Source organism: Delphinus delphis, chromosome 3 (genome assembly GCF_949987515.2).
Source record: "Delphinus delphis chromosome 3, mDelDel1.2, whole genome shotgun sequence".
Lineage (NCBI taxonomy): Eukaryota > Metazoa > Chordata > Mammalia > Artiodactyla > Delphinidae > Delphinus > Delphinus delphis.
Genome location: NC_082685.1, coordinates 40,632,209 through 40,644,250, shown reverse-complemented (window position 1 = coordinate 40,644,250; position 12,042 = coordinate 40,632,209). Strand labels below are relative to the sequence as shown.

Here is a 12,042-nt window from a genome sequence, read left to right as displayed (position 1 = left end):
GTAAAGTAAAATAAAAGGAAAAGACAAGAAATTCTATTGGGAGAGATGAGGGGACTGATATATGTAATTACAGGATGTGAAGCCCTATCTGTGGCGTTCCCCCTGGGCAGGCACCTTGTAACAGCCAGGAGGGGACCAGTGGGGACAGTGGTTCCTCAACAGCTTTTTGAATTTTGCTTTCTTTGTGCCTGGTTGAGGACCTTGAGAGCAAGAGACCAGACTTCCCAAACTTAATTGGCCACAGAATCTTCTTTTTTTTTCCTGCAAAGCATCTTGCTTCACCTCACACTTCAGGCAGTCCTGCACCACTGCCCCCTTCAGTTGCTGAAATTTCTCTAATAAAGCCGGACAGACGCCATTGACATTTCCTGCTTCTTCTTCACCAGGTGAACCTGTGTTTTGATCAGTTTGTCTACAAGCTGGCGGACCAGATCTTTGCTTACTACAAAGCAATGGCTGGCAGGTATGAGAGCCCCGGGGCTATGTGCAGCAAAGCTTCCTAAGATTGCCACCTGGAAGGCAAGGTTCTCTGTTGCAAAACCTCCCTTCTCCTTTAGGACCTAAGGAAATCTGAGTGATTCCGTGGGCCTGGATTTGGTGCTAGAATGTAGGAGAAAGGAAAATAGGCAGATGTGGTGCTAGATCTCATGGAGCTTACAGTCTAGTGAGGAAAACAGACATTAATAAAAACTACTGCACAGTGTCAAGGGAGGTTCCTACGAAGGACAAGCTAATGGGAATATATGACAGTTAAACCTGAACTAGTCTTTGGGATGGGTAACTGGAAGGGCTGTCCCGAGAAAGTAACCTTTGAGTTCACATCTGAAGCTGATAGGACTTGATTAAGTAAAACTGGGTGAAGAGTAGGGCTAGAAATTGCAGGCAAAACAAACTACTTGTGCAGAGTCCCTGTGGCTGAAGCATAAGATGAAGAGCATGCCTCCTCCTACTTTGTAGGGCTGTTGAGAGGATTAATGTGAATTAGGACACGTAAATGTCTCATTCACGGACCACGGCGTGGGCAGGCTGCACGGTAAAGCTGGGCAGGTAGGCAGGGCCCAGGTCTTGCGGCCCTGTAGGCATTTGTCCTAGGAGTGGAACCACGGGATAGTTTCCACAGTATGACAGTGACCCAGTTTGATTTTTATTTTTAGAAGTTTGATCTTTTAAAAACATTAAACTGTAGAGAACGGATTGGAGGTGAGCAAGAATGGGAGTATGAAGGCCAGACAGAAGGCCAAGGAAGAGGAGAGGTCTGGGCATGCCAAGTTTTACAGGCTTATTGGTATTGTCAGTATGGGTTGATTTAGACTCCTGAGAATTCCTGGGTTTGAGGAACCCATAATAGTACTGGTCAAAAACACCCTGCCTACATAGATAGATAGAGAGAGAGAGAGAGAGAGAGAGAGAGAGATTTCCCTTTTTATTGGAAATCCAAATGTACCAACCAGTAGTTTCAAGGATTGTTACTTTTTTTCCCTACAATAAAAATTTGCTTTGTTTTGCTTTCAACAACTTGAGTTGTTCTGATGGAGTTCAGACAGGAGGTGGTATACAGATGCACAAGTGTCTGTTAACACAGAATGTGCATTAAATGAAGTGAATGGCGCTTAAGGATGTAAACTATAGAAAGCATATGCATAGGGTTTCAGGGAAAGCGCAGAGAACACAGCCTTTCACAAAGGAGTCACTTCACAAGTGTCTGGATTGAATTGCATGGGGTTCTAACAGTGAGCTGGGCTTCCAGCTTCTCTAAGATAATTTTCAAATATGCTGGTCCATTGTCTGTGGAAACCAACTCAGACTTGTCAAACCCTGGGTCCTCTATATATTTAATTTACAAAATATCCTTATCTGAAATAGGAATCTTAATCTGTATCCCTTCAGTGGTTTGTCAAAGATACGGGAAGTTGGGGGAGACTGCGAGAAGTTGGGAGAGTCAGAGAGCACAGGAGGGACAGAGTGATCTAGATCATTGCTGTCCATCAGAAATATAATGCAATCACAAATGTTGGGTCACAGATGTAATTGTAAATGTTTTAGTAGCCATATTTTAAAAATTAATACTATATTTTATATAATCCATTATATATAAAATATTATAATTTCAACATGTAACCAATAAGAAGTTATTAAGGAAATAGTTTTCAATGTTTTTTTCCTAAGTCTTCAACATCTAGTGTGTATTTCATACTAATAGCACATCTCAGCTTGGACCCGCCACGTTTCAGGTGCTTAGTAGGCTCACCTGGTGGGTGGCTGATGTATTGGACAGTGTAGGTTTAGATGATGTCGCTTTCCTGCTTAAAAACTTTCCGTGGCTTCAGTTACATCTAGGAAACATCTAACCTCCTTACTGTGGCTTATATCGTCCCACATGGTCTGGCCCCTAGACTAACTTTATAAATTCATTTTTGCACCATACTCTCCAGCACACCTGCCCCTTATCTACACTGACCATTTTTCCTTTTTCTCAAGGTACCAAGCTAATCATGCCTGAAAGATTCTTCCCCCAGATCTTTCCATTTTTAGCATTTAGGTCTCTGTCCAACAGAACCTCTTTAGAGAGGCTTTCCCTGACCTCCTAACACCAAATGATCCTGTTTTATTATTTTCAGAGCAGTTATTACTCAGCAATCCATGGCTCAGTGTAAAAGATCATAATAGAACATCTAATTCATAGGATTGTTGTGAGATTCAAGATGACTCTCTGCATGTACGTGTATGCCTGGTGAATAGTAAATACCATGCAGGTATTTACTATTATCTGAAATTATTTTATTCCTCTGCCTATTTAGTATCAGTCTCTCTTTACTAGAACGTAAGCTCCATAAGGACAAGGACTTTGTATCCTCGGTACCTAGAATGTTTCCTGGGATATACTAAGCAGGGACTCAATTGCTTTTATGGTGAATGAATAAAAGCAAGAAGGCGTCTCAACTTCTGTGTTGCCTGTCTTTAACGCAGAAATTCTATTTCACATATTGAGCTTTTTGGGCTGAAAAAAATTAGAAGAACTTTGCTCTAGATCAGAAAAAAAATATTTAAAAAATATGAGATAGCACTTCATGAGTAGATTCTGTCGTTTGAAATACACATGGCTGGGTGATTGATCACCATTCACCGTCATGTTTACTGGCCTTATTTCACTTTTATCCCTTCCAGTGTCCTGTTGGATAAACGTTTTAGGGCTGAATGTAAGAATTATGGAGTCATCATTCCATACCCACCATCCAACCGCTACGAAACGCTGTTGAAGCAGAGACATGTCCAGGTATGGTGACAGAGGTGGAATGGGCAGGAGAGAGGAACTGTGACGTTAGCCTAGAGATTGGAAATCTGGACTGCTTACCATCTTCCCTGGGTATTGCCCCGCGTGGGCTGCTGACCATGGATATAACACCTCCTCAGAATCTTACAGTCAAGAGGCATTGGGCTTCCTTTGGTTCAAGTTCTAGGCTTCTCAGCCCAGCTGCCATTCACCTATGATGAGTAGCGGCCACCTTTGTCCTCCCATCATAAGCTGCAGCCCACCTCCTTCAGTCGGGACTAATGTTCAGAAATGGGTAAATCTACCCCTGAACAGGGCCCATTATGGTTTGTTTTTATGGAGTTAGTCTCTGTTAACATTTGACCCCAGATGTAGAGGAAATTCTGCCAGAAACTAGAAACATATCCCTGCTTAAAGATGTTCACGTGAGCCTGGCAGACAAAAATAAGAGATGCTCCAGCAGACCTTGCATCCTACTCCTAAGCCCTGCTGTCAGCCACACAGTGTTGAAAGGGCCTTCATGCTGTGACCTCTGTGTGCTTATCCTGTGGTTCACGTGTTTGTGGAGAAGACTTGGGTGAAGGGAAGCAGGGCTGAGACTGAGAAGATGCCCTGGATAAAGAGGAGAGGATTTACCCTGGAAGCCCTGGATATTCCCATTGCTCTGAGAAATCTAAGAGAAATGGAGAATCGTAAGAGGAAAAAAACATTTTCACCTCTGCCAACAGTAAGGGCTCAAAGAGAGTTTTTCCTTCAGCCTCTCAGAAGATTACAGCTATCAGTTACCAGTGCAGCCAGAATTAGTCACAGGATATTAATCTTGAGGGCTCTGTGTGTGCTATAAGGAGCCTTAGTCAGTTGGTGGAAAATCTCTCCCAAAAGGGAAGCAGAAAAAAATAAAATAGTTGAGAATAATCCTTGGGCACCTAGCAAAGTGCAGTGCATACAACAGGTACTCAATAAATGTTTATTGCTATCTATGTAGCATCTGCAGTAATGCCCACATGTATCCCAGTGGAAATTATCCTAAGCTATATTTTCCAGCCTGTAGTCAGCCTTTCTCCTCATGCTTTTAAATTCATCGCCATAAAGGTACACGGTAGGCCCTTGCTGGGGGGACTGCTACTCCCTGGTGATTCTGAACTGGGGCACAGGACGGATACAGGAAGAACTTCAAGGGTAGATTCAGGATGTCAGCAATGCATGGGGTACCAGAGTGTATCCTGAGCCTCTTCCTACAGTCTGAATGCATCGTATTTTTCCTCAACTTTTTTTTTTAATATATCTTTATTGGAGTATAATTGCTTCACAATACTGTGTTAGTTCCTGTTGCACAACAAGGCGAATCAGCCATATGCATACACATGTCCCCATATCCCCTCCCTCCCACCCTCCCTATCCCACCCCTCTAGGTCACTGCAAAGCACCGAGCCAATCTCCGTGTGCTATGCTGCTGCTTCCCACTAGCCAACTGTATTACATTCAGTAGTGTATATATGTCCATGCTACTCTCACTTCACCCCAGCTTCACCCTCCCACCCCATGTCCTCAAGTCAGTTTTCTGTGTCTACCTCTTTATTCCTGCCCTGCAAGTAGGTTCATCAGTACCTTTTTTTTTTTTTTTTAGATTCCATATAAATGTGTTAGCATACAGTATTTGTTTTTCTCTTTCTGACTTACTTACTTCACTCTGTATGACAGACTCTAGGTCCATCCACCTCACTACAAATAACTCAATTTCGTTTCTTTTTATGGCTGAGTAATATTCCATTGTATATATGTGCCACATCCTTATCCATTCATCTGTCAATAGACATTTAGGTTGGTTCCATGTCCTGGCTGTTGTAAATAGTGCTGCCATGAACATTGTGGTACATGTCTCTATTTAAATTATGGTTTTCCCGGGTATATGCCCAGTAGTGGGATTGCTGGGTCATATGGCAGTTCTATTTTTAGTTTTTTAAGGAACCACCATACTGTTTTCCATAGTGGTTGTATCAATATACATTCCTACCAACTGTGCAGGAGGGTTCCCTTTTCACCACACTCTTGCCAGCATTTATTGGTTCTGGATTTTTTAATAATGACCATTCTGACCTGCGTGAAGTGATACCTCATTGTAGTTTTGATTTGCATTTCTCTAATGATTAATGATGTTGAGCATTCTTTCATGTGTTTGTTGGCAGTCTGTATATCTTCTTTGGAGAAATGTCTGTTTAGGTCTTGTGCCCATTTTTGGGTTGGGTTGTTTGTTTTTTTGATATTGAACTCCATGAGCTGCCTGTATATTTTAGAGATTAATCCTTTCTCAGTTGCTTCGTTTGCAAATATTTTCTCCCATTCTGAGGGTTGTCTTTTTGTCTTGTTTATGGTTTCCTTTGCTGTGCAAAAGCTTTTTAAGTTTCATTAGGTCCCATTTGTTTATTTTTGTTTTTATTTCCATTTCTCTAGTAGGTGGGTCAAAAAGGATCTTGCTGTGATGTATGTCATCTAGTGTTCTGCCTATGTTTTCCTCGGAGAGTTTTATAGTGTCTGGCCTTACACCAAGGCCTTTAATCCATTTTGAGTTTATTTTTTGTATGGTGTTAGGGTGTGTTCTAATTTCATCTTTTACATGTAGCTGTCCAGTTTTCCGAGCACCATTTATTGAAGAGGCTGTCTTTTCTCCATTGTATATTCTCGCCTTCTGTATCAAAGATAACGTGACCATATGTGTGTGGGTTTATCTCTGGGCTTTCTATCCTGTTCCATTGATCTATACTTCTGTTTTTGTGCCAGTACCATACTGTCTTGATTACTGTAGCTTGGTAGTATAGTCTGAAGTCAGGGAGCCTGATTCCTCCAGCTCTGTTTTTCTTTCTCAAGATTGCTTTGGCTATTCAGGGTCTTTTGTGTTTCCATACAAACTGTGAAATTTTTTGTTCTAGTTCTGTGAAAAATGCCAGTGGTAGTTTGATAGGGATTGCATTGAATCTGTAGATTGCTTTGGGTATACAGTGATTTTCACAATGTTGATTCTTCCAATTGAAGAACATGGTATATCTTTCCATCTGTTTGTAGCATCTTTAATTTCTTTCATCAGTGTCTTATAGTTTTCTGCATACAGGTTTTTTGTCCCCTTAGGTACGTTTATTCCTAGGTATTTTGTTCTTTTGGTTGCAATGGTAAATGGGAGTGTTTCCTTATTTCTCTTTCTGATTTTTCATCATCAGTGTATAGGAATGCAAGAGATTTATGTGCATTAATTTTGTATCCTTCTGCTTTACCAAATTCATTGATTAGCTCTAGTAGTTTTCTGGTAGCATCTTTGGGATTCTTTAAGTATGGTTTCATGTCATCTGCAAACAGTGACAGTTTTACTTCTTCTTTTCCGATTTGGATTCCTTTCATTTCTTTTTCTTCTGTGATTGCTAAAACTTCCAAAACTGTGTTGAATAGTAGTGTTGAAAGTGGGCAACCTTGTCTTATTCCTGATCTTAGTGGAAATGGTTTCAGTTTTTCACCATTGAGAATGATGTTGGCTGTGGGTTTGTCATATATGGCCTTTATTGTGTTGAGGTAAGTTCCCTCTATGGCTACTTTCTGGAGGGTTTTTATCATAAATGGTGTTGAATTTTGTTGAAAGCTTTTTCTGCATCTATTGAGATGATCACATGGTTTTTATCCTTCAGTTTGTTAATATGGTGTATCACATTGATTGATTTGCGTATATTGAAGAACCCTTGCATTCCTGGGATAAACCCCACTTGATCAGTGTATGATCCTTTTAATGTGCTTTGGATTTTGTTTGCTAGTATTTTGTCGAGGATCTTTGCATATATGTTCATCAGTGATATTGGTCTGTAGTTTTCTTTTTTGTGACATCTTTGTCTGCTTTTGGTATCAGGGTGATGGTGGCCTCATAGAATAAGTTTGGGAGTGTTCCTCCCTCTGCTATATTTTGGAAGAGTTTGAGAAGGATATGTGTTAACTCTTCTCTAAATGTTTGATAGAATTCACCTGTGAAGCCCTCTGGTCCTGGGCTTTTGTTTTTGGAAGATTTTTAATCACAGTGTCAACTTCAGTGCTTGTGATTGGTCTGTTTATATTTTCTGTTGCTTCCTGATTCATTCTCAGGAGGTTGTGCTTTTCTAAGAATTTGTCCATTTCTTCCAGGTTGTCCATTTTATTGGCATAGTTGCTTGTGGTAATCCCTCAGGATCCTTTGTATTTCTGCAGTGTCAGTTGTTACTTCTCCTTTTTCATTTCTGATTCTATTGATCTGAATCTTCTCCCTTTTTTTCTTGATGAGTCTGGCTATTGGTTTATCAATTTTGTTTATCTTCTCAAAGAACCAGCTTTTAGTTTTATTGATCTTAGCTATTGTTTCCTTCATTTCTTTTTCATTTATTTCTGATCTGATCTTTATGATCTCTTTCCTTCTGCTAACTGGGGGTTTTTTGTTCTTCTTTCTCTAATTGCTTTAGTTGTAAGGTTAGGTTGTTTATTTGAGATGTTTCTTGTTTCTTAAGGTAGGATTGTATTGCTATAAACTTCCCTCTTAGAACTGCTTTTGCTGCATCCCATAGGTTTTGGGTCGTCGTGTTTTCATTGTCATTTGTTTCTATGTATTTTTTGATTTCCTCTTTGATTTCTTCAGTGATCTCTTGGTTATTTAGTAGTGTATTGTTTAGCCTCCATGTGTTTGTATTTTTCCACAGATTTTTTTCCTGTAATTGATATTTAGTCTCATAGCATTGTGGTCAGAAGAGATACTTGATATGATTTCAATTTTCTTAAATCTACCAAGGCTTGATTTGTGACCCAAGATACAATTTATCCTGGAGAATGTTGCATGAGCACTTGAGAAGAAAGTGTATTCTGTTGTTTTGGATGGAATGTCCTTTAAATATCTATTAAGTCCATCTTGTTTAACGTGTCATTTAAAGCTTGTGTTTCCTTATTTATTTTCATTTTGGATGATCTGCCCATTGGTGAAAGTGGGGTGTTAACGTCCCCTACTATGATTGTGTTACTGTCGATTTTCCCTTTTATGGCTGTTAGCATTTGCCTTATGTATTGAGGTGCTCCTATGTTGGGTGCATAAATATTTACAATTGTTATACCTTCTTCTTGGATTGATCCCTTGATCATTATGTAGTGTCCTTCTTTGTCTCTTGTAATAGTCTTTATTTTAAAGTCTGTTTTGTCAGATATGAGAATTGCTACTCCAGCTTTCTTTTGATTTCCATTTGCATGGAATATCTGTTTCCATCCCCTCACTTTTAGTCTCTGTGTGTCCCTAGGTCTGAAGTGGGTCTCTTGTAGGTAGCATATATATGGGTCTTGTTTTTGTATCCATTCAGCCAGTCTATGTCTTTTGGTTGGAGCATTTAATCCATTCACATTTAAGATGATTATCAATATGTATGTTCCTATTACCATTTTCTTAACTGTTTTGGGTTTTTTATTGTAGGTGTTTTCCTTCTCTTGTGTTTTCTGCCTAGAGAAGTTCCTTTAGCGTTTGTTGCAAAGCTGGTTTGGTGGCCCAGCACCACTTTTTGAAGAGGCTATCTTTTCTCCATTGTATGTTCTTGCATCCTTTGTTGTAAATTCGATGCCCCTATGTGTGTGGGTTTATCTCTGGGCATTTTATCTTGTAGTATTGATCTAATTTTCTGTTTTTGTACCAGTACCATACTGTCTTGATTACTGTAGCTTTGTGGTACTGTTTGAAGTTGGGAGCCTGATTCCTCCAACTCCGTTTTTCTTTCTCAAGATTTCTTTGGCTGTTTGGGGTTTTTTGTGTTTCCATATCAATTGTAAATTTTTTTGTTCTAATTCTGTGAAGAATGCCATTGGTAGTTTGATAGGGATTGCATTGAATCTGTAGATTGCTTTGGGTAGTCTAATCATTTTCACCATATTGATTCTTCCAATCCAAGAACATGGTATATTTCTCCATCTGTTTATCTCATCTTTGATTTGTTTCATCACTGTTTTATAGTTTTCTGAGTACATGTCTTTCGCCTCCTGAGGCAGGTTTATTCCTAGGTATTTTACTCTTTTTGTTGCAGTGGTAAATGGGAATGTTTCCTTAATTTCTCTTTCTGATTTTTCATTGTTGGTCTATAGGAATGCCAGAGATTTCTGTGCATTCATTTTGTATCCTGCAACCTTACCAAATTCGTTGATTAGCACTAGTAGTTTTCTGGTGGCATCTTTAGGATTTTCTGTGTATAGTATCATGTCATCGGCAAACAGTGACAGTTTTACTTCTTCTTTTCCAATTTGGATTCCTTTTATTTCTTTTTCTTCTCTGACTGCTCCAAACTATATTGAATAAGGGTGGTGAGAGTGGATATCCTTGTCTTGTTCCTGATCTTAGTGGAAATGCTTTCAGTTTTTCACCATTGAGTATGATGCTTGCTGTGGGTTTGTCATATATGGCCTTTATTATGTTGAGGTACGTTCCCTCTATGCCCATTTTCTGGAGAGTTTTTATCATAAATGGGTGTTGAATTTTGTCAAAAGCTTTTTCTGCATCTATTGAGGTGATCATATGTTTTTTATTCCTTAATTTGTTAATGAGGTGTATCACATTGATTTGCGTATATTGAAGAATCCTTGCATCCCTGGGATAAATCCCAGTTGATCATGGTGTATGAGCCTTTTAATGTGCTGTTGGATTCTGTTTGCTGGTATTTTGTTCAGGATTTTGACATCTGTGTTTATCAAAGAATAACACAGTAAACACACAGATATACTTTGTAGCCAGATTCATGATTATTCATGTTTTAACCACATTTGATTCACTTTCTTTTTCTCATATATGTGTTTTTTCTCTCTCATAAATGTAGTAAGTGTAGTTTAAATATACGTTTATAGTATATATAATTTAAAAAACATATTTATATATAAATATTAGGTTGACCAAAATGTTTGTAACATCCTATGGAAAAATACCAAATGAACTTTTTGGCCAACCCACTATAATAAAATATATATTTTAATATACATACGTTTTTCTTAGCCAGTTGAGAGTAAGTTGGACACATATGACACTTTACCGCTGATACCTCAGCGTGTATCTCCTAAGAACAAGGACATTCTTTCATCATCCAAATAGAATTATCATACTCAGGAAGTTTAATAATACTATTTTCTTCATAGAGTCCCTATTTGTCCTGGCCATGTTGTTTATAGTTTTAGTACAATTTCCTATCAATGCATTGCATTTAGTTGTCATGTGCCTGTGCAAACAAACCATAAGTAACCTTGTATCTCTCCCTCTGTCTCTCTCTCTTCTATGCAGCTGTTGGGTAGATCAATTGACTTGAACAGACTCATTACCCAGCGCATCTCTGCCGCCATGTATAAATCCTTGGACCAGGCCATCAGCCGCTTTGAGAGTGAGGACCTGACCTCCATCGTGGTAAGAGATGGGGGCCCTTGTGAGTTCTGCTCTGGGACTCCTCAGACTAGCAGCCTCATTGGGGGTTGTTGTTAGCCTGGTACTGAGCTAGTTACAGAGAAGCAATGGGTCTCTTTCTCATCTGAATGAGATGGAAAAAAAAAAAGATTTAAAAAGAATAAGAATAATCTTACCTTCCTGGCTGCCTAGAGAATGGGAGTGGAGGGGGCGTCTTGAGATCTCTAGAAATGGCCAGCCCTGGGGCACAGCTGCTTGTCCTTTAGGATCCTACAGCTCTGTAAAGTAGCTGGGTGGTCCTAACAAACCAGGGAAGGTTACACAGCAGCGTCAGCTTCGTGGGTGTGCAGTAGTATAGAGCCCACAGAGGCTCTTCACTGGTTTAATGCTCTGCTGTCACCATCTTGGAATTCTTAATCATTTTCTAGCAAGGGTCCCCACATTTTCATTTTGTGCTGGGACGTGCAAATTATATAGTTGTTCTTGATGCACAAGCATGGGACAGGCCTGCTACCTTCTTTTATTAATCAGCAATTTGAACTACTCTCTGCCAATTCTTTCCAAGAATTAGAATAACTTGATTGATCAGTCTTTCGGTGAATCAAAGGAAGCTTTTAACGCTTCAAAAGCAGATGAGTAGAAGGAATGAGAGAAGTAGAAAATCACCATTAGAACACCACAGTAGTAATGGTTGCAGGCAGGATCCAGTAACAGATGCTAAAATTAGCGGGCAGAACTTTGTGAAGAGTATTTTATGATTCTTCTTATTATGAGGTTTCTAGAATAGTGAGGTTTATAGAGACAGAAAGTACAGTGGTGTTGGCCAAGGAATAGGGAGTTAGTGCTTAATGGGTACAGAGGTTCAGTTGGGGAGATTAAGAAGTGCTGGAGGTGGATGGTAGTGATGGTGGCACAACAATATGAATGTATCTAACCCTAATTTAAAAAGGGTTAAAATGGTAAATTTTATGTTATCTGTATTTCACCAAAGTTTTAAAATTACTCAGATTACTCAAAAATTTTAAAAATACTTAGAGAAGAAAAAGCATTCTTACATAGTCTCGATCTCCTTCAAGATATTTATTAATTGCAAAGGGAAGAATACTAATTTTACAATGGGGAAATCTAGCAGACACCACCTTTTTTTTTCTTTTTTTGCAGAATACTTGTTATTATATTTATGTTTTCTCTTTTTTTTTAACATCTTTATTGGAGTATAATTGCTTTACAATGTTGTGTTAGTTTCTGCTGTATAACAAAGTGAATCAGCTATACGTATACATATATCCCCATATCCCCTCCCTCTTGCATCTCCCTCCCACCCTCCCTATCCCACCCCTCTAGGTGGTCACAAAGTACC

General features: G+C 39.2%; 1 protein-coding gene across 2 annotated transcripts in view; it reads left to right on the top strand.

Annotated features, from left to right (window-relative positions):
- CYFIP2 (cytoplasmic FMR1 interacting protein 2) overlaps positions 1 to 12,042 on the top strand; it is a 131,974-nt gene that overhangs the window by 60,561 nt on the left and 59,371 nt on the right. For both annotated transcript variants that reach the window (XM_060008452.1, XM_060008453.2), the window contains 3 exons: positions 387 to 463; positions 3,166 to 3,274; positions 10,566 to 10,685. In XM_060008452.1, the coding sequence (XP_059864435.1) occupies positions 387 to 463; positions 3,166 to 3,274; positions 10,566 to 10,685 (306 nt within the window). The remainder of the gene's footprint in view (positions 1 to 386; positions 464 to 3,165; positions 3,275 to 10,565; positions 10,686 to 12,042) is intronic.